The following is a 23,055-nucleotide window of genomic DNA, read 5'->3' on the forward strand; positions in this document are numbered from 1 at the left end:
CGTCGGGGACAACCTCATAATCAAGTGGGCCGAGACGTCGAACCACCCTGTACGGTCCGAAGTACCGTCGCAGAAGCTTTTCACTTAGTCCACGTCGGCGTATCGGCGTCCACATCCAAACACGTTCACCGGGCTCGTATTCCACGAAGCGTCGTCGAAGGTTGTAACGGTGGCTGTCGGTCGTCTGTTGATTCTTGATACGGAGCCGCGCAAGTTGTCGGGCTTCTTCGGCGCGATGAAGGTACTCGCTCACATCGAGGTTTTCTTCGTCGGTGACGTTGGGTAACATGGCATCGAGCGTCGTTGCCGGGCTCCTTCCGTAGACCAATTTGTATGGAGATATCTGCGTCATCTCCTGCACCGCCATGTTGTATGCGAAGGTCACATACGGAAGAATGGCATCCCACGTCTTGTGTTCGACATCGACGTACATTGACAGCATGTCGGCGATCGTCTTGTTAAGCCGCTCGGTGAGGCCGTTGGTCTGTGGGTGGTACGCTGTCGCCCGGCGGTGGTTTGTTTGGCTGTATGCCAAGATCGCTTGAGTTAAGTCGGCAGTGAATGCCGTTCCTTTGTCGGTGATAAGGACCTCCGGGGCGCCGTGACGTAGGACGATATTTTCGACGAAGAACTTAGCTACCTCGGATGCACTGCCTTTTGGCAGGGCTTTTGTCTCGGCGTAGCAGGTGAGGTAGTCAATGGCTACCACGATCCACTTGTTTCCGAAAGCCGACGTCGGGAACGGCCCCAATAGGTCCATACCAATCTGCTGGAAAGGTTGGCAAGGTGGATCAATTGGCTGCAGAAGTCCCACTGGCCTTGTCGGCGGTGTCTTGCGTCGCTGACAGTCCCGGCATGTCCTCACATAACGAGTGACGTCGATTGTAAGACGCGGCCAGTAGTACCTTTCTTGTATCCTCGCGAGCGTGCGAGAAACACCGAGGTGCCCTGCCGTCGGATCGTCGTGCAGGGCCTGCAGGAGTTCTGGTCGCAGAGCTGAAGGCACCACAAGGAGATACTTAGCCCGAAGCGGTGAAAAGTTTTTCTTTTGTAGAAGACCGTTTCGTAGAAAAAAACGACGCAAGTGCGCGCTTGAATACCTTCGGGACTTCGGCGGTCCTGCCTTCGAGGTATTCTATTAGGGCCTTAAGTTCCGGGTCGGCCCGCTCTCGTTCAGCGAAGTCGTCGGTAGTTATCGTTCCCAAGAAGTAGTCGTCATCCGGGTCGTCGGGTAGCGGTTGGTCGACAGGCACACGAGAGAGACAGTCGGCGTTGGAGTGTTTTTTGCCGGACTTGTAAATGACAGTAATGTCATATTCTTGAAGTCTCAGGCTCCATCGTGCGAGGCGACCTGAAGGGTCCTTCAAAGTGGCTAGCCAACACATAGCGTGGTGGTCGCTCACAACTTTGAAGGGCCTGCCGTAGAGGTATGGGTGAAATTTCGACATAGCCCAGATGATGGCGAGGCACTCCTTTTCTGTTGTGGAATAATTTGCTTCTGCTTTGGATAGCGATCGGCTGGCGTAACTAATAACCCTTTCAAGTCCGTCAGCCCTCTGCACAAGAACGGCGCCAAGACCTACGCTGCTTGCGTCAGTATGTATTTCTGTCTCGGCGAATTCGTCGAAATGGGCAAGTAACGGAGGCGTCTGGAGGTGATGTTTAAGCTCTTGGAAAGCGTGTTCCTGTGGCGTTTCCCGCTTGAACTCCACGTCGGCCTTGGTAAGGTTAGTGAGAGGATCGGCGATGCGGGCGAAGTTTTTCACGAACCGCCTATAATAGCCGCACAGGCCCAGAAATCGGCGCACGGCTTTTTTGTCAGTGGGCGGCGGGAATTCGGCGATGGCGGCTGTTTTCCGTGGATCAGGACGAACTCCAGACTTGCTGATAACGTGCCCTAGAAACAAGAGCTCTTCATACGCAAATCTGCACTTTTCTGGCTTCAGTGTGAGTCCGGAAGTCTTGATGGCTTGAAATACAGCTTCAAGGCGCAGAAGATGCTCGTCGAAACTCGAGGAAAACACGACGACGTCGTCCAAGTACACAAGGCAAGTCTGCCACTTCAATCCTGCCAGTACTGTATCCATAACGCGTTGAAAAGTTGCAGGCGCTGAGCAAAGGCCGAAGGGCATCACCTTAAACTCGAAGAGGCCGTCCGGTGTTATAAACGCCGTCTTCTCTCGGTCTTTTTCGTCGACTTCGATTTGCCAATAGCCAGTCTTGAGGTCCATTGACGAAAAGTACTTGGCGTTATGGAGCCGATCAAGTGCGTCGTCTATTCGTGGGAGAGGATACACGTCCTTTCTTGTGATTTTGTTCAGGCGGGGATAATCGACGCAGAAACGTAGGGTCCCATCCTTTTTCTTCACTAACACCACGGGGGATGCCCATGGGCTTTTGGACGGCTGGATAATATCATCCCGCAGCATTTCATCAACTTGTCTTTTGATGGCCTCACGTTCTCGCGTCGAAACCCTGTACGGACTCTGACGGAGTGGTCTGGCATTTTCTTCGGTTATGATGCGATGTTTCGTGATTGGGGTCTGGCGAATTTTCGATGACGACGAAAAGCAATCTTCGTATTGCAGGAGCAGGGCCTTGAGCTGTTCTTGCTTATCGTTCGGAAGTCTGGGATTGACGTCGAAAGCTATGGGAGGGGCTTCGTTCCTCTGAGCAAGTTCCGCAGAATCGGTGAGGGCGAAAGCACTGGTGGCTTCGACAATTTCTTCGATGTATGCGACCGTTGTTCCTTTGTTCACATGTTTGTACTCATTGCTGAAATTTGTGAGCATAACCGTGGCTTTGCCTCCCCGCAACTCTGCAATTCCTCTTGCGACGCAAATATTTCGGGTGACCAACAGATGCTGACTGCCTTCAACGACGCCTTCGAAGTCAGGTGATTCAGGAGCGCCGACTGAAATAATGACGCTTGAGCGAGGCGGAATGGTGACTTGTTCTTCTAGCACATTCAAGGCATGGTGTCCAGACGGCGTGCGCGGCGGTAGTGCTTCTTCTGTGGATAACGTTATCGACTTTGTTTTTAGGTTGATGACAGCACCATGGAGGCATAAGAAGTCCATGCCAAGGATGACATCTCTCGAGCAACGCTGTAGGACTACGAAGTCTGTAGGATAAATACGGCCGTTAATGGTGACTCTCGCTGTGCAGATTCCTGCAGGCGTTACGAGATGACCTCCGGCTGTGCGGATTTCAGGGCCTTTCCAAGCTGTCCTAACTTTCTTTAACTTCGCGGCGAACGACCCACTGATGACAGAATAGTCGGCTCCAGTATCGACGAGAGCGGTCACACTGTGGCCGTCGATAAGAAAGTCGAGGTCGCTAATTCGCCGTCTCGCATTACAGTTAGGGCGTGGCGTCGAGTCACGGCTGCGTCGGCTTGTTCCGCTGCTTCCATGTTGCGTCGTCAGGCCACCTTCGGTAAGTGAGCTTTCGCCGTCAGGGCTTTGCCTGGTTGGCGTTGTGTTCGGAAAGCTCCGTCGCGGCGTCGTCGTCGGCGGAGGATCTTCGGTAGTTCGTCGCACAGCAACCGCACCTTCACCGGTTGCTGCCCTTAGTTTCCCGGATACGGGCTAGGAGACCGGCCCCGCGTTGGGCCAGAGTATTGTCGGTGGTGCGGTGACGTGCGGCGGCTGGGCGACGGCGAACGCGAAGGGCTTCGTGGTGTCCACCGAGTTCCTGTCAGGTAGTCGGCGATGTCACGTGGTCGTTCTCCTGGCTGTGGGCGCGGTGCATTGACGGCGAAGCCACGCAATCCCATCTGTCGGTACTGGCAACGGCGGTATGTGTGTCCGGCCTCGCCGCAGTGGTAGCAGAGCGGGCGATGGTCAGGGGTGCGCCAGACGTCAGTCTTCCTCGGTGCACTGCGCTGGGCCGCTGGCGAACGGTATGACGTCGGTAGGGGTGGTGGCGGCGATGGCGTCTGTCGACGGAAGTGCGATGGGGCGGCGTTTCGGCGTGGACGGGGAGGAGTGTTGTGGCGCAGTGCAGCGGCGTAGCTCATAGCTTCCGGCTCGGGCAGCGGTGCGTGGGGAATTTAAAGCAATTGCCGAACTTCTTCTCGCACAATGTCGGCGATTGAATCCACTTGAGGCTGCGCCGAAGGCAACAGCTTGCGCAGCTCTTCCCGCACGATCGCTCGGATCGTTTCACGCAGGTCTCCGGAGTTACTGGCTTGAGCAGCAGCGCAGTCTGCAGTCAGGCGACGATTATACTGTCTGGTGCGCATGTCCAGGGTCTTTTCAATAGTGGTCGCTTCGGCTACAAATTCTTGGACGGTTTTCGGTGGGTTTCTCATCAGCCCCGCGAAGAGCTCCTGTTTGACCCCTCGCATGAGGAAATGAACTTTTTTCTCCTCAGGCATGTCTGGGTCAGCGTGACGGAATAGTCGGGTCATTTCTTCTGTGAAAATGGCGACATTTTCATTTGGTAGCTGAACCCGGGTCTCTAATAAAGCAGCGACCCTCTCTTTTCGAGCGACGCTCGCGAACGTTTGCAGGAAGGCGCCGCAGAAAACATCCCACGTTCGGAGCGTGGACTCCCGATTTTCGAGCCAGGTCCTTGCGGTGTCTTCTAAATAGAAGAACACACGACGCAGCTTTTCGTCATGGTCCCAGTGGTTGAGGGCGGCCACACGGTCGTATGTCTCTAGCCAGGACTCCGGGTCTTCGAACGATGACCCATGGAAAATTGGTGGTTCCCTGGGTTCCATCGTGGGCTGGTACGCTGCGGTTGTCATTGTCGCTGCAGTCGCGGTCATGGCCTTGGTCTTCCGCGGCTTGTCGTGTAGAAGCCCGTACTCCGGTGGTAGCCCTTGCTGTCGGCGGCTTGTTCGCTGCTCCTGGTTGGCGTCGGTGTCTTCTCCGCGACGTGGGCTGGGTTCACGGCTTGACGGGGGCGTCCGGTACATGAACGAAGCAGCACCTCCACCAAATGTCACGGGGTGGTGACGTGGCCGAAGACAGGAGACTTCTTGTTGGAATTTAACTGTTTATTTGGGTGAACCTGTGCCCGGTAAACAGAAAGTCCAATTACAGCAGCACTCTCGCACAGATAGCAGTCTCAGACTGATAGCGGCGAACGGAGCGTCGGCCTTCGATCAACAACTGACAAGCGGCGAAGCGCGTCGGCATTTATACTCCCGCCGTCGAATGTTCTAGCGCTATCGCTGGCGGCGGCGTGCGTTCCAGAACAATCTGTACCATTCGCACAGTGGGCGTGATCTTATCGAAATGATCTACTACAGTCCGGAACCCTCTAGAAAACTGCAGGCGCGGTTTGCGCTGAGAATCGTGTGGTGTTTTGGGACGATAACAAAAACTTGGGAAATGGAACGTGGCAATATTGCTCTGGCTGGCACTTTTGCATTGTGTGTGTGTTCCGAGTGCCAGGCATGACTGGCAAATGATAAACACACGTGCTGCATGAGCGCAAGCCAGAGTGGGAGGATTCTTGCACTACGTTGATGCCGGGTCACAGCACAAGTTCTGCCTTGCCACAGCATAGGCATCGCAATTCAATCCTGTCAAAAGCAACCCTTTCCACTGCTCGAGTTTCTTTCCATCACTATAGTATTTACCTAATGAAGTTGCTTCCACAGTCTGCAATGCATGTGCTGTAGGCATTCTGGACTGTCAAAGAAAGTCCTCTCGACATTTCACACGAAAATAACTTAAAATTTCAGGAGAAGAAAGCACAAAACATGCCTACAGCTGGACTTGGGTTGTGAAGTATGGCGTTTGATTTGCGGAGCGTCTACTCGTGTGGCAGCGCAGGGTGTTGCTTGGCCGTGCTTGCAACAGATGGCGCGACACTCATTTTCAATTTGGCAGCTCGCACTGAGCTTGCTGTGTTCTGGTGTATAGTTATAATACAGGTTTTTTTAAATGTTAGTAAGAGCTCTCTAAGGTTCTCTCTTGGTGCGTGTTTGCAGTACGATCTGCTGCTTTTTAGCATCACGTATCGTGGCCCGTTCCTCTTGCGCCTGCGTCATTTGTTTGTAAGAGCTCTTTAAGACTGAGCCTCCGAGAGTCTTAAAGAAGGACAAAGCCGTTGGTTGTCAACAAAACCCACACAAGAAGTTTAATTAAAAAGTAAAGACACAAACGTCCCCCACAAAATGAAACAATTAATAAACAGTTGAACTCGACACGGTAAAGCACTTCTGTCTGCACACAGAACTACAGCTAAAGACCTCAATCTTAGAAAGATAGTCCTGGCGTGGATGAGCGGCGAAGTAAAGTAAGATACCAGTTCAGTCTCACCAACACGTTGAGGCTCGGCAGATGAACAAACCAGAACAATGTGGTCCTGGCTTTAGGACGCGAGCTGGCGGAGGATGAGGAAATGCTGGCTGCTTGTGACACGTCAAAAAATCAGGGTCAACTTGGCACGGCAGATGGACGTATAGCTCGGGCCCATATGTAGCTCGACGGCTGTTGCTCACCTATCGGCACAAAAGTCCGCAGACCCTGTGCTAGAGTTCAGGACATGCTAGCCATGGTTTTCTCGAGCAGAAATGCAATGACGGGAGGACCCGGCCGATTGAAGTCTTCGAGGCTCGGGTCCGACACCTGATGGCCCATTTTTGGTTCTCTTATCTTTTATTTTTTTCACATCGCACCACCCGTCCTTGTCCCTGACGCTCTTCGACGTCATCGTTCTGATTTGAGCATCACATTGCGTGCACTCCATATGGTTTTGCTCTTAGTGACGTGTGCTTTCTCAAAGGTGCTCACTTCAAACGCGCACTGTACTCATCACATTAGTCCACCCTCTTAGTGCTATGTGTAAGGACATGCCAGTGGCTTCGAGGAAGTCTCTTCTAAGCACATCTTGGCACAGGTCAAACAGTCAGAGAAATTTCGAACCCAGGAGCTGCCATCCCTTTCTATTCGGCATTTGGTAGCCATGGAGCTCTGCGACCAATATGAAGCCCAGCGAAGGGTTTGAGTTTTGTGTTTCTTTTCTCTCCCTACAAAGCATGTCATACCGGTAAACCAAAGAAACTCGCGCTGAACCTAGTGTTGGACAAGGCACGGAACGTCCTACTGCTGATTCGAACGTCCAAGAGTGGCTCCTTCCCTCCTCCAGCTGCAGATGAAACTTTCAAAGTAAAGTTGCTGTAGGCATTCGTTGAACAAGTGCTTGCTGACACCCATTTCCCTCCTAAACACATTATATGGAACTTCTCTGGTTGGCCTCACTGGAAGCAAATGGCGTGGTCTACTCACACAGTTGCGTGGAACGTGGCCGACACTGTCACATATTTGGCAAAACTACTTGGTTCGGTGCCTACTGAAGTTGATGTCCCACTGGCGGTCGGTACATTATACGTCGACAGATTCGGTCTCAATTATGGCCAACTCGTTCCTGTGGTTCGATGATTGCACTGCTGCGGGGTGTAGAGCCCATGTGCACCCAGGTGTCCAACTGGCATTTGGTGCGGAGACTGCTGTGGAGTACTGGGGCCCTGCCATTGCATCATGCACCCCGTGCACTGAATATGCCAAGTCAAGCGTGGCTTAATTTTGGTTGGCCAGGGCGGATATTGTAGCTGGCGCCTCGCTCACTCAGTGACATCATGGCCGCATCTGCCAGGACTTTCAAACAATTAATGAGAAGGTAGACCGCACTACCAAGTCTTGCAGATGGAAGTGCATCTGGCGCAGCACTCTGTTGAACATGGTGTCATCAACAATATCCTCTCCGATTCAGTTGTAGAACTTGGAGATAACGTGTATGAATTCCTTTAAGTACCTTTCAGGGTGTTGGGTGCGTGCCTGCAACTCTTTTTAAGCCACTTCTTTTCATTAACCAACACAAAGACATCGCACTTAGTAAAGCGACCCGCAAAGCGATACACATCTTCGTGCTGCCGTCAAGTGTCACGGTAACGATGCAGCGAGCTCGGTCTTCCAGAGATATTGCCACATGGTTTGCTTGGGTGAGATCGAAGAGTGAAAGAAGACAAAGACGATCTCTCTGAGCCGCTGCTTGAGTAGTCGACTAAACGAGCCCATTTTTATCAAGTTTGTCGAGAGTAACGTGACAAGACTGGTGGAGTCGCTGGGTACAACGTCTCGCAATCCACCCGATGCCCAAGACCCCGTCCAGCAGCCGGAACACAAGCCCTGCACCCGTGGACACTCCTGTTCATAGAGTAAGCCGCCGCCAACGAGGCCTACCGCCTGAGACACCAACCACTGACGCAGCGACTATGACTTCGACACAAGATCCCATGCAAGCTCCGACACCTTCCACGCCGATCTACTGCACCGTCCAGAACCCGCTCATGCCTAGCCCCTTTCACGGAGAGCAGCATAAAGATGTTGACGACTGGCTGAGTGAGTTCGAACGTGTCGCAGCGATCAATTACTGGGATGATGCCGCGAAGCTCCGGAACGTGTACACGTGCCTAAAAGACGGTGCCAAGACGTGGTTTTTGAACAGGGATGATGTTATGACATCTTGGCGCGAGTTCCAGCGTCGCCTCCTGGAGACCTACAGGAGTCCCGACCGCCGCGAACGGGCGGAGCGTGCACTACAATCACGCATCCAGATGCCCAACGAGACCGTCTCGATGTACGTCGAGGACATGACACGGCTTTTCAAGCGAGCGGATCCTGCTATGGCAGAAGAAAAAAAGTTGCGCCACCTCATGCGTGGTGTGAAGGAACAACTTTTTGCTGGTTTGGTGCGTAGTCCCCCCAAAAGTGTTGCTGAGTTTCTTACTGAAGCGGCAACAATGGAGCGAGTACTGCACCAACGGTCTGCCCAGTTTGACCGTCAAGTGAATGCTGCCTCAACTCCCGAAATTTTCGCCACCCCTGGGAGCAAGAGCCCCGAATGGATTCGCGAGATCGTTCGATCTGTCGTCCGGGAAGAAATGGAAAAGATGTACGGGACAAGGCCAATCGATGTTGGTTCTATCACCAGTGTCATCCGCGACGAGGTCCAGCAGGTGCTGCACGCCCATCGTTTTCCGCCCACGTCGGTTGATCCGGAAACGGCTCCTGTGTCTACTGACAGGCGCCGTCGTACGTACGCAGAAGCCTTGCGATCTGCCACTCCTCTTTCGGGTCAAGGAGTCCCGATCCAGCCAGTGCCGCACGTCCCGATCCAGACAGTGCCGCACGTCCCGATCCAGACAATGCCATACGTCCCGATCCAGACAATGATGCCGTCAGTCGGGATTCAGTCAGCGCACGCTGATTTGGACATCGATAGTCGCCGTACACCGACGCGCAAGTCTGATCTCTGGCGTACGCCAGACAGACGACCCCTCTGCTATCATTGCGGTGAGGCTGGTCACATTTACCGCGAATGCCCGTACCGGCAACTTGGACTGCGCGGATTTTCCGTCAATTCGCCTCGTCCCCGAATTGGTCAAAGGCCAAGAGATATCGAAGACTATCTCGCGCAACAGCGTGCACCCTTTACACGACGGCAATCGCGGTTACCATCTCCGAGGAGACCCGCAGCCACCGGGCCACGTTTCGGGGTGACGGCACGGGAACGCTCCCCGAGCCCTCGTCGGGAAAACTGAAGGCAGCGGGCTTCGGGGGCAAGGTCGCTAGGACTCAAAGTGCGGAAGACCTCCCATCGATGCTTGCACGTAACGCCGAAGGCATTTCGTCAGAGAATAATCGCAGTGCCGAAGAAACGCCGACATCCGCATCTCAACCTAGTGACCGCGTGTCACTCGACATACCTGTGCTGGTTGACGGTCTTCAGGTCAGTGCATTGGTAGACACTGGTGCAGACTATTCGATCATCAGCGGGAGGCTAGCGAAAGATCTCAGGAAAGTGATCACGCCGTGGAATGGAACGCGAATTCGAACAGCTAGAGGACACGTTGTAACACCGCTGGGTCGCTGTACCGCAAGAGTGAAAATTCGTGCGTCAACGTTTGTGCTCAGCTGCCTCGTTCTCCCCGACTGTTCGCGTCAGCTGATTATCAGCATGGACTTCCTTCGGGAATACGGTGCCATCATAAATCTCCGTGAGCGCATCGTGACCTTCTCAACTCAAGGCGCAACAGATCGAGACGCTGACAACTGCCGTAGACTTGCGCTACGTGTTGCTGACGACAGTGTGACGCTGCCACCTCGAGCAACTGTTCCCATCGAAGTCACTTGTGAAGACTTACAAGACGGCGACGTGGTGGCTGAAAGCAACTGATCACTTCTGCTGCTCCAAGGTGTATGCGCCGCCCGAAGTGTTGTGCGCGTCCGTGACGGACAGTCAACGATACTAGCTACGAACTTCAATTACGAGCACCGGCATCTTTTCCGTGGAACCACCCTAGCCTATGGAGAACCTGTTGCCGACGTCACGAAGTGCTTCGCGTCCGAGGAAACTCATGAGGATGAGGAATTTCTAGACCACATCGACGTTAATTCGACGCTGTCAGACGAGAGAAAGGCTGCACTTCACGACCTTTTAAGGGAGTTTAGATCTTGCTTCGCCTCTTCTTCTAAAGTCCGTCAAACACACCTCACGAAGCATCGAATTATTACCAACGATGACGTTCGCCCCATCCGGCAGCAGCCTTATCGCGTTTCTGCCAAAGAACGCGAGGCTATTCAGACACAAGTAAAAGAGATGCTCGATGATGGGATTATTCAACTATCCAGCAGCGCTTGGTTCTCACCAGTCGTTCTAGTAAAGAAAAAAGACGGAACGCTGCGATTCTGTATTGACTACAGGAAGCTTAATAGCGTCACAAAAAAGGACGTCTACCCGCTTCCACAGGTCAACGACTCCCTCGACAGGTTACGACGTGCAAAGTATTTTTCGTCCATCGATCTAAAGAGTGGCTATTGGCAAATCGAAGTGGATGAACGAGACCGAGAAAAAACCGCGTTTGTGACTCCAGACAGACTTTACGAATTCCGAGTTCTTCCCTTCGGCCTCTGTTCTGCACCAGCCACTTTTCAGAGGATGATAGACACAGTTCTCGCTGGCTTGAAGTGGCAAAGCTGCCTTGTCTACCTCGATGATGTGGTCATCTTTTCCGAGAGCTTTGAAGAACATCTGAAGCGTCTGAGAAAGGTTCTGGAAGCCATTCGCACAGCTGAACTCACGCTGAAACCCCAAAAATGCCATTTCGGCTATGAAGAGCTGAAATTTCTGGGACATGTCATTAGTGCAGATGGAGTGCGACCTGATCCAGACAAAACTGCTGCTGTCGCCGCCTTCCTTGTCCCATCAGATAAAAGAGCAGTACGCCGTTTCCTCGGCTTGTGCGCGTATTATCGCCGATTTATCGCCAACTTCTCTAAGATAGCTGAACCTCTTACGCGACTCACCCGAGATGACGTACCCTTTACTTGGGGCGCAGAACAAGATACAGCGTTCACAGAGTTACGACAGAGAATGCAAACAACCCCTGTTCTTGCCCATTTTGATGACGACGCTGCTACAGATATTCATACAGATGCCAGCAACGTCGGACTTGGCGCTGTCCTTGTACAACGACACGGCGGCGTTGAGCATGTGATAGCTTACGCCAGTCGTACTCTTTCTCGAGCTGAGACCAACTATTCTACGTCAGAAAAAGAATGCCTTGCAGTCGTGTGGGCGACGATAAAATTTCGGCCTTACCTCTACGGTCGTCCCTTCAAAGTGGTGACTGACCACCACTCGCTCTGCTGGCTGGCAAATCTCAGAGATCCATCCGGCCGTCTCGCACGGTGGAGTTTGCGTTTGCAGGAGTTTGATATTACGATTGTGTACAGGTCAGGGCGCAAACACGAAGATGCCGACGCGCTTTCTCGAGCACCTGTGGGGAACGCTGTCAGGGGCTCCGAAGATGAAGATGCCTTTCTGGGAGCAGTTAGTGACTCCGAATTTATGTCAAAGCAGCGGGCAGACGATGAATTACGCCCAATCATTGATTCCCTGGAAGGCCGCAACTCTCAGGTCCCTCAACACATTGCTCGCGAACTGTCCTCTTTTTGTCTAAGAAGAGGCATTCTTTACAAGAAAAACGCCCGTGGTAGCGACAAAGCCTTCCTACTCGTTGTTCCTACCGACATGCGTGATGAAATTCTCCTGGCGTGCCACGACGAGCCCACGTCAGGACATTTGGGCTTTTCGCGAACTCTCGCCCGAGTACGCCAACAGTATTACTGGCCGCGACTATCAAATAGTGTACATCGATATGTAAAAGGCTGCCGTGAGTGCCAGCGCCGCAAGACTCCGCCTGTGAGACCCGCGGGCCTGCTCCAGCCGATCGCACCACCACGGACACCGTTTGACCTCGTGGGAATGGACCTTCTCGGGCCCTTCCCTTTGTCGTCCTCTGGGAACAAATGGATTATAGTTGCGACAGATTATCTTACGCGTTACGCTGAAACAAAAGCGTTACCCCGTGGCACTGCCTCTGAAGTCACGCAGTTTTTCGTGCACCAAATCGTCCTACGGCATGGTGCCCCGTCATGCGTGATTACGGACAGAGGGACGTCGTTTACAGCACGAATGATGGAGGACATTTTTAAACTGAGCTGCACAAGTCATCGAAAAACAACGGCTTATCATCCGCAATCCAATGGACTGACAGAGAGGCTTAACAAGACCATAGCGGACATGATGTCAATGTACGTGGACGTACAACATAAAACCTGGGACGAGATTCTTCCATACATCACGTTTGCTTATAATACGGCAACGCAAGAAACAACGCGATTTCCGCCTTTCCGACTTGTTTACGGACGCAACGTGCGAACCATGCTCGATGCTATGCTTCCGTGCGACCAAAGCAATGAACTTGCTCAAGATGCTGAGCAATACACTCAATACGCCGAAGAAGCTCGTCAGCTAGCTCGCATAAACACCAGTCACCAACAAGATGCAGACGCACGACGTTACAACCTCCGCCATCGAAATGTCACCTACCACCCTGGGGACCGAGTGTGGGTGTGGATCCCTGTCCGGCGACCAGGCTTATCCGAAAAACTCCTAAGCCATTATTTTGGACCGTACAAGGTTCTTAGACGAATCACAGATCTTACCTACGAGGTATTTCCGGACGGCGCAGCGTCTTCTCGTCGACAGCTTCGGCCCGAAACCGTGCTTGTTGTTCGGCTGAAGCCCTACTTCACACAGTAGCCCTTGTGGTTTCACGTGCTAAGACATGTCGTGACATTGCGTTGCTGCTGCTGTTTGTGTTCTCCTGTGTTTTTATACCTTTTCTTTTTGCACTTGGCGGAAGCGTTGGCGAAACTTCCTCATTTGCGCTGCGAGTAGTGGCACTCTCCCTCTTTTGGTTCTCTATATCTGCGTGTGTATACCTTCATTTTTTTTTTATTTACGAGCATCGAGTCGATGCTTTCAAAGGGGGGGGACTATTGCCACATGGTTTGCTTGGGTGAGATCGAAGAGTGAAAGAAGACAAAGACGATCTCTCTGAGCCGCTGCTTGAGTAGTCGACTAAACGAGCCCATTTTTATCAAGTTTGTCGAGAGTAACGTGACAAGACGCTGCTGATCATGTAAAAGTTGCCCGCTTTGCCAAGAAATTTTTCTGGCATCTGTACATTCCTGAAGGTCATGAACCTTGGCAGCATGGTTGCAATGGGTGATGTCACTGTCATTTGTGTAGTTGGTAGTCGAATGAAGGCCGGTGTGCGCTCGTTGCTAATAGGAACAACGGTACCGGCCATTATTGTCTGCCGCAGCTCTGATGCTAGGCAACCGTTTTCATTAGCTGATTCATTCGTCTGCTTCAGCATAAACTGCTTGAATTCATCAGAGCTATCAGTCAACTCTATTTTGGACAAGCTCTTTCCTCGTCAGAGCACAACACTGTCCGCTGGTACACTGATCACACAGGTCAGATGTCCACAGTTTCCACCACGCCCAGGGGGCACCATATACCCCCATCACTACTGATCGATGTCCTCTCAAGGCCGAGATAACTTTTTACAAAATTTATTTGGGCACAGTGTGTGTTGAATGGGCTAGATGGTTAAAGCGTACAAACCTTGTTATAAAATGGAAGTAGGCAGTCAGAAAGCACCTCCATAACACTGTGCCTGCTAATTGTGGTATTTACTCAAGTAACCATGGGTATCCACTGGCTGTTCATTATGAATACAAATATCTGCCTGTTCAGATATTCAACACAGATATTCAACACACAGTGAAAATATATGTCCTGTGTGGTGGTTTTCTGGACATCCAAACTGGATGTCTGATTCGATATTCAGTTCTGAGCGCTGACTGGTTGTCCATAGAGCAACATGCCAAGAAAGTCTGCATTTGTTGATCATTTATTGCTGTAAAATTGGAATGTGGTGAAAATATATATGTAGGTCCGCAGAATCACAGATGACAATCACATAAAATTTGATTTAAAAAAATATCACATTCATTCAAATTTTGGCCCGCAAATTTGATTCAAGGATACCAAATAGTTTTGCTTCCTGAGAGTAACAAAACAATGTGCTTGATTCAATATATGTATCATATGTCATCAGAAATAATGAATTTGGTATTATTATTATTCCGTGTGAACTATGACAAAAAATTAGAACTAGGACGAAAATTAGGATTGAACGTGTCATAGCACTCATCATGTACGCAAACTTGCATACGCCAGCCTCAACACTTTTCATCAAGCAGTGCACCACAGCTGCTCGAATTCCTCGAACATGCATCGTTCCCCTCTGGATATGTTGAGAGCAAACATGTGCCATTGTGCGTATTGTCTCAAAGCTTACTTGACCAATGCTGTGCTGTGAAGGAAAGAGCTCTGGAAAGCAGGGCGTTCTTGTCATGTTGCATGTACATTGAGCGGGTCTTCAAGCAGCGGAATGGGCAGATTTTTTTTCAAGTGTATCAAGTGTATCCGTGCGACCATCAGCTACATATGAAGTTAGCAAGGATGACTTTTCGACAAGAAACACTGAAAGGCTGCACGAGCCAACCGTTGTTGCCAGCAGAGATAACTGCAGCAAGCAATAGCAACCTTGCACTTATTGAACTCTTGACTTGCACCCCACTAATAAGGCCACGTGTTACAACTATTATTACATCTCATCCAACATTTATCTGTTTTTATCGTACGTTAAGTACTTTCCATCATTTGTATAAGCCCTGCTGATATGCGACGTATTTCCAGCTCATCATTCGCTAGCATATTCCTTGCTATTAACCAATTAAAAACATGCACCTGGTCAGTGCCTGTGCTTTTTGTTTAGATGCATGTGCTATATACATTGGTTTTTCTCCTCTGCTTGTCTGTTTGTACATATGCAGTTAATGGAAAAAATGTACATATGCAGTTAATAGAATAACATAGCTGTAAACATGCACAAGCTCGGTTTGTTGCAAATCACTTCATTTATTAAACCCACAAAGACCAATTGTTGCCTCCTAAGAAGTGATAATAGCACTCGAAAGCAGAAGGGCATCAAACACTGAAATCTTTTTCGATTGTTTTTGAAAGCTCTCTTGGACCCCCCCCTTTTTTTTTTAGAAATCATATGCAGCAGAGCAGCAGAAAAGCACCCACTAAAAACAGACAGACCTCTGAGTTGGCTGTGTGAGTACATTGTACACATGCAAGGTTTTTTTTTGAATATGCACTAGCAATATACTCAGCAAGGTAAAACGGTGTGCTAGTTGGTGTTGGTTCATGATAAAGAGAGTGGCGCGAAAACACGGCACAGAAGAAAAAAAACTCAAATGACACGCTACTAGCAACTTAAATATTTTTATTCTGGAAAGGCTTATTTAAACCACCATGCAATCATATCATACCCAACGAGTCGACGAAAACTGAAGACCTTGTGCTCATCATGAAAACATCAAGTGACATTTTTTAAGGGCCATCTCTCCCTGCTGCAAACAGATAGAGGGGTGACTGATGCAGTTCAGTCCTTCCTCTGGATAATGAAGGCCTCTGCAATCTCTCTCTGTGCGTTGCCCTCGTGCTTGTAGATTACTGTTCTCTGATCAAAAGCAGGCTTGCAGCTACCTTGGTCACACCCCTTCTAGTGCAGTGCAGTTCACCCATCTGTATCCACGTGTGTCCACATAAGCCAGCCTCCTACTTTCTCGCCAATCCTTGACAACTTCACAGTAATTTGTCACAGTGTTGTTGCACTTTGCCTCATAGTGGGCATTAAGGAACATGCCTTTTTCCAGCTAACTCAGCTGATTTTGTACTTTTCGGGCAGTTCAGCAGCCAGCAAAAACACTTGTATTCATTGGTAGTGGAATACCCTTATCTTGTGCTTTCATAGCCTACTGGATGTTAGCTGATCCAAGTAAATTTTACAGCAGCTACAGGTGCTTCCACTGTCCTACCTCGGTTGCCAGTTTTGTAGTAGGTGACACAGTGAGGGCTTGGGGATAAACTGCTTTATTTTGCAGACATAGGCGGCTTCTCTGATAACGAAACACAGAGATGTAACCACATTTCACAAATCTAAGCACTGATCCTTATGTCAGCAAGGAAAATTCTGTACATGTAATTAGTGAGTAAAGTTAGTTGAAAGTGCTGTTCAAGTTAGAAGAGAAAAAATTGAATAAATGGTCTCTTAATAAATGACAAAAAATAGGGACACTTGCATGAGAAAAAAAAGCACTATGATTGAAGACAAGTGTTGTAAGTAACAGCTGCGTATTTGTTATTGTTTATTTTTTTCAGGGCTCAAACTCGGAGTTAATCTACAATTGCAATGCTTCATGCGAAGAACCACTGCTGTTCCGTTTCAAAAAACGAAAGCACAAGAGGGTAAATTTATTTTTCTTCTGTAAAAGCATAAATGAACCGGCTAACCATGCTCTTATGCTCTGGAAGTCTGCTTTTACTATTAACAGAGAAATAATTTCTAGATGGCCTGTTTCTTAACAATCTAAAACATCTAAAAATGTGACTGGCGGCTTTTTAGTCAAACTTTTAGTAGTAATAGAGCTCTGCAAATGCCTATATTTTAAATACTTATCATTATTAATGGAATACTTATCATTAATAATGGAGAACATTATTTGCAGTGATTACAATCTAAATGGAAAGAAAGAAAAGTAGATAAAAAGGTAACTCATTGGAATGAACAATCACTAACCCCGTACAGCACAAAAACTAACCTGTTCAAGTTCTCATTTTTCTCACGCACAATTAACGAGTGGAACTCGCTGCCTATGTCAGCAGTGCAAAGTAAAAAAAAATAATTGAAAGTCTTCAGGATTGATGTTAGGTTGTTTTAGTTATGTTCTTTTTTTGTGTGTATTGCTTTTCCTTACACTTTTTGAGATATTCCAAGTGTTAATACTTTCGAGCTTTGCTGTACTAATTAGACACTGCCTTTTTTTGTTTTCAATGCACTGTATGTAAATGTGTCTATATATTGCCTCTACGAGTACACTTTTGCCCCTCCTGCTAAGGCCCCAGTCGGGTCTGCAGTATTCTGTAAATAAATAAATAAATAAATAAATAAATAAATAAATAAATAAATAAATAAATAAATAAATAAATAAATAAATAAATAAATAAATAAATAAATAAATAAATAAATAAATAAATAAATAAATAAATAAATAAATAAATAAATAAATAAATAAATAAATAAATAAATAAATAAATAAATAAATAAATAAATAAATAAATAAATAAATAAATAAATAAATAAATAAATAAATAAATAAATAAATAAATAAATAAATAAATAAATAAATAAATGCATCACTGGCAGAGGCCATACGTGCAACCTTTAAAGAATGTGTGCAATGCTCTGAGAACTACAGCCGTGGTCATCCCTCTGTTCACTTTGTGGGGTACATATGTGCAACTTGGAAGTCAGCATCACTAGTAGCCGTGACGGCGAGTCTGGAACGCTCTTTTTTCCGGCCTGTTGGCGTCATGTAGCACATGATTTTATTACAAACTAACAGCTGACCTGTAATTTCTTGCATGCTACCTGAAGGCATCCAGAATGATATCTTTGCTATGATTGAAGTAAGGAAGTGGACATATAAGGGCTCTTTGTTTTTGTTAAACATTAATACTAATGAGAACTAACAAACAATGATGTGAATCAAATTAGTGCGATTTCAGGCAAAGCCACGTACAGCATAGGGCATGCACGCTTGTGTAATAGAGAAGTCTTGTTTCTTTTGTTCTTCAGGTGCCTTGATGATGATATTAACGCAAGTGCAATAAACCAACCCGCCACCCAATCTTCAACACTTCTGAATACAGGCAAAGCTAACTGTAGAGAAAAAGAAGTCTTCTTTGGCAATTATGGTCTGTTTACTTCATAACAAAAAACTCAAGATTAAACTCAAAGTAGGTTAAAATCGCTCTTAAAGTGCACAAAATGGCTACTAAAAACTACAAGAAGCTCATTGTCTCGAGTCCCCTGGAAATTTTCACCTGGCTGCTTGTCCTTGCATTCCATGTGAGCAGTTTTCTGAAATTGCCACATGCTGGAAATAATGATTGCCAAGCTCTCATGATGGAAGAAATAGTCTTAAAAAAACATATCTTTTTCACACCTGTTAGATTTCATTTATATCTTTGAAATGCATATTTCTCAAGATTCATCTTTGTGCAACTTCTTGAGTTTAGACATCATGTTTTGGGTGTTTCTCATAGCTTGGTTGGGATGAAATTTCGCCACATATTCATTAACATGTGAAGAGTGCTAGTCTTTTCTTCAAAACTTGATATATTCTGTATAAGTATTGCAAACCTAAAGTGAATAATTAAGGAGGCTGAGAATTGTAAGCATTCTCACATAATCTTTCTTGCCATTAGGATGTCTAATGCACACTCTTTTAGCATTCTACAGTCAATGCAGAGCAATATCAGCCATTAACTGCTGAGAACCATGAATGTTTAGTGGCATAAAAAGTTTCGCTTGAACCAGGTATATGTTACGAATTGTCACGGCACAAAACTAAAACTCTGCAGCTTACCATAAAACTAATTACATATTTGAAGTCAGCATAAAAGCCTATATAGATGGCTAACATTTCATTGCCTTAAGCTACAGATAAATGCAGCATTTTTTTTCGAATTGCACCAGATTTTCTTAAGTGCAGATATTACTGCTGTGGCTAGGGAAACATGACAACACAAACTAAAGATAAAAATTAAACGAGGAGGCGAGAAATAAAAAGACAGTAAGAGAGATAAAAATAGAAGAGAAAAACTGAGAAAGGGACAAAGACAGAAAGAAAAAACTAAAAAGAAAAAAACGAAGAAGGCTGCCCAGCTCTGCGATAGCCTTCCAACGGCTGAAAAAGTGTCATCACTCTCTTTGACGTAGACATGCTCGCAGCTGTTGTTTCCGTTGCACTCAGTATATCATGTAATAAATTGTACCATATGTGCGCTTCACCGTATGTTTTTCTGTAGGATGCATTTTTAAATAAATAAATAAATACACATCAAGGGCTTTCTAGCCATGCCAACTTCACTGGCACCTATTAAGTAACATTATTTGAAATAAAGTGAGTGTTCATATTAAATTACATCAGTTTCACTGATTTAAAATGCATGGTGCAATGTATGCACCATAAGCAGCAGTTTTTGGCGTATTCCTCTGCGGTCAAGTGACGTCTAACTATAGCTGGCTGAATCATAGGAGCACATATGTAATGCTTACTGCATTATTATCAATGCAGACAGCCAGCACTGCAACCACAGCCAACGCTGCCTCGGCATGATGCCTGTATGGTTTAGTTTCTTAAAATTTCAAGCACTGATGTGCGTTGCTCACTTGTAGAAATGATGCTGTAGACACTTGTAGACTTGTAGGCGTTCTTTCACACAGAACGTCGACAGCACTAGTGTCTCACAGTGTCAAAGATCAGTGATGCAAGAAATCACTATGACATGACAATGTCGCAGTGATGCCACAGGTTGCCAAAACTGGTTATGTCATACGAAGAAAGTGCTTAACAGCGCAAACGACAAGGGGGGATCGAAGAGACGAGAACAGAGTGCTCTGTTCTCGTCTCTTCTATTCCCTCCTGTCGTTCGGGCTGTTAAGCACTTTCTGCGTCTACCATGCAGCACCAACCAGCCCAATCATGCACCTTGTTATTGTAATGTCATCATGATGTCATTGTGACATCATCACATGACATCATAGCTTGGTCGAAAATTGTCCGATGTCAGAAGAAATGTAACATCAGATGAAGTGCCTGCGATCTTCGAGGCAGTGCGAAACCAGTATAAATACAGAAAGCTTTCAAAGAGTGGTGAGACAGCATCCATACATCGACTAAAAAAAAAATGACAATGGCTATTGAATTTGAGTCATCTTAAGTTGAATGGCTGGTGCAGAAGCATAATTTCAGTTCTATCCGCACACTGGTGTACTGTGCACATATTAACGTACCCTTCTCATAGCGCCAGTCACTACAGCTACGACGGTTTTAGGCTAATAAAATGACAGGTTTATTTAACAAGACAACACCTTATTGCTCTGTTAGCAATAGCCTGTAAATGCCCGCTCGTGGGTTTCTTCAGGTGAAGAGTTGGTGGCCGCTGCTGGAAGAAAGCCCGTTTGCTCGGCTATTTCCTCTCCCCCTTGCTGTTTTCCTCATGAAGAAAGAACAGGGAAGTGAGGAATAGTGCAAACTAGCTGTGGGACTAAGGGGCCCTCAGAAATAGGCTGTGGTGTCTGAGGGACTGGACTGGTTCGTCTCTATTGCTAGACTGCACTCACTAAAAAAAAGAAAAACATGAGCACGTGCTCTGCCCCAAAGGTGATTCATAAGGGACCTTGCAAGTTTTTTCTCTTACCCACTTTGTCTCTATTACAAAAATCTCATTCTTTCTATTCCTAGATGTCATCCTTATTGCAAATGTGCCTTGGCACATCCCATCTTATATGATGATTTTTGCACAACGGCCCACTATACCATTATATAGCCCTTTTTTATGCTACCCATTATTGACAGTTATTTATTGTTGACAACGAGGTGATTTTCGTGGCACTCAAATATTGTTATATGTAAGTTTGACTGCATTTAGTGATGCACCTTGTATGAAGGCAACTATTCTCAGGCCTTGCTTTTTTTTCTTCACCTTCCAGGCACCATAGCTTGTCAGAGCGGTGCTCGTTATTTGTCTCTGCACCACCAGGCGCCGCCACCAACTCTAGCACTAATGCTCAGAGGCCACTTGTATTTGTCACATACGTGAGCAATGCCATGTCCTAAAGTAGTGCCTGAAGGTCCACTGCGGCGGTACTCTGTGACCTGCAGTAATATGCATCTTTAAATCCTTGTAATATGTCTCTTCTCCAAGCGGATGAATAAGTCTCATAGTGGTCCAAGGTGCTTATACGGCCAGGTTTTCCAAAAAATTGTCCTGTTTCAGGGTTGTCGAGCCAGTGATAATGACCTCTGTAGGAAAAATGGGCTCTAGGCAAGAACATTTCACCCTGCGCAGGCCAAAATACGGGTGTACAACTCGAGCTGGTCATCATCCTTCAGCCTGGACACAATGGGCAACAGTGGTGTGGCAGTGTGCAAGGACAGAGAGCGCAGCAAGAAGTACAGGGTCTGTGGTCCATCTCTGCTTTAACTGTCCCTGCCTCATGCCTATTGTGCTTGCAGTTTTTTGTGCAGATTCAGATGTCAAGCCCGAACCTTTCCAAGATGGTTATCATCCGCCCCTTCTTTCTTGTGGTTAACAACACTAAGGTAAGACCTCTGTGAATGCTACAATGTTTCCTAGCCTTTCCTTGAAGGGATGGATGTCCCAGTAACTCGTGGCTTTGAGTTTTCATTTTCATGGGGAGGTCGAACTTCTAAAGCACCTCTGGAAAGTAGGGCATTGTCTTTTACCAGCTTTACAAGTACGCTCAGTATGACTTGAAACACGGGAGTGCATGACCTCACAAGTTCAAAGGTTGCACATGACTTCAACTTGTTTTTATTTCAACTACTAAAAATTGTTTTCATATTTGAAATTATACTAGAGTGAGAAAAACACATTCAGAAATGAAAATAAGGGACAGTGGAAGCCATGCACAATCTGTAAACTCGAGAAGCCATGTACTCCCATGTTGAAAGTTATATCGAACGTGACTGTACATAAGTTAATCAAAACACCTGCTTTGAAAATCAAGCACTGACACTGTGGTTATACGAAATGTTTAAGTGGCAGACTGAACGACATAAAAAAATGCCAGGACTGCGCGGAAGACACAGCATAGTGACAGCAAAAGCTAGAAGAGCGGCCTTTCTGAGCCTTTTCTAAACATTCATTGGGTAACTGCTGCATGCACACTTGCTTGGTACCCACTAGGGCGTCAATAATAATAATTTCTGAGTAGTAGGCCGGCATTGGTTATGCTATCCTTTGTCATTCTTCTGAGAAGTGTGGTATTCGCTAAACATTTGCAAGGAATTTTGTGCCAATTGTTCATGCAGTGGCTGACAATAATGAGGAATCATGCCGGAAGTGGGTACGTGCCAGAGATAATCAAGAACAAGCTTTTGTAATGGGTTGGAGCATTGGACGACCCAATCATTACGCTATTAGCATTGTGTGATGCCTGGTTGTTCTGTTCTAAAATGCTTTATTACTCATACTAATGCAATTCTTTTCCCGATATCAAGCCTGCCTAAGGCAAGTTCGTAAACAAGTCAGAAGCACCAGCTTGGCTCAGTGACCACTCACGGAGGATCTACATGACTATACAGTAATATGCCTCAACTACTGAAACAAAATTATTAAATTGCAGGCATAAACTCTAAACTCAAGCTATACTTATGCGGAACATTCACCATTCACTTCCCAGTTTATATATATATATATATATATATATATATATATATATATATATATATATATATATATTAAAATAGAGGTGTTGTAGGTCGAGAAAGGTTCAGACGCAGCTTGGCAAATTGTGCTTTATTAGGCAGGTCTGGCTAATGGGGAGCGGCGTGCGCGAGCTACTACTACAGCCACCGATCATCCTCGTCTTCTTCGTTACCAGCAGAGCGTCTGTTATTTAGATTCATTACAATTACTCCCCGCGAAATAAGGAGCCATCCTGGC

General features: G+C 47.2%; 1 protein-coding gene across 6 annotated transcripts in view; it reads left to right on the forward strand.

The window, feature by feature from the left end:
• LOC119174040 (intermembrane lipid transfer protein VPS13A) overlaps positions 1-23,055 on the forward strand; it is a 1,344,268-nt gene that overhangs the window by 854,631 nt on the left and 466,582 nt on the right. For all 6 annotated transcript variants that reach the window (XM_075894208.1, XM_075894209.1, XM_075894213.1 and 3 more), the window contains 3 exons: positions 16,678-16,764; positions 21,436-21,546; positions 21,603-21,689. In XM_075894208.1, the coding sequence (XP_075750323.1) occupies positions 16,678-16,764; positions 21,436-21,546; positions 21,603-21,689 (285 nt within the window). The remainder of the gene's footprint in view (positions 1-16,677; positions 16,765-21,435; positions 21,547-21,602; positions 21,690-23,055) is intronic.

This window comes from Rhipicephalus microplus, chromosome 5 (genome assembly GCF_043290135.1).
Source record: "Rhipicephalus microplus isolate Deutch F79 chromosome 5, USDA_Rmic, whole genome shotgun sequence".
In the NCBI taxonomy this organism is placed as follows: Eukaryota; Metazoa; Arthropoda; class Arachnida; order Ixodida; family Ixodidae; genus Rhipicephalus; species Rhipicephalus microplus.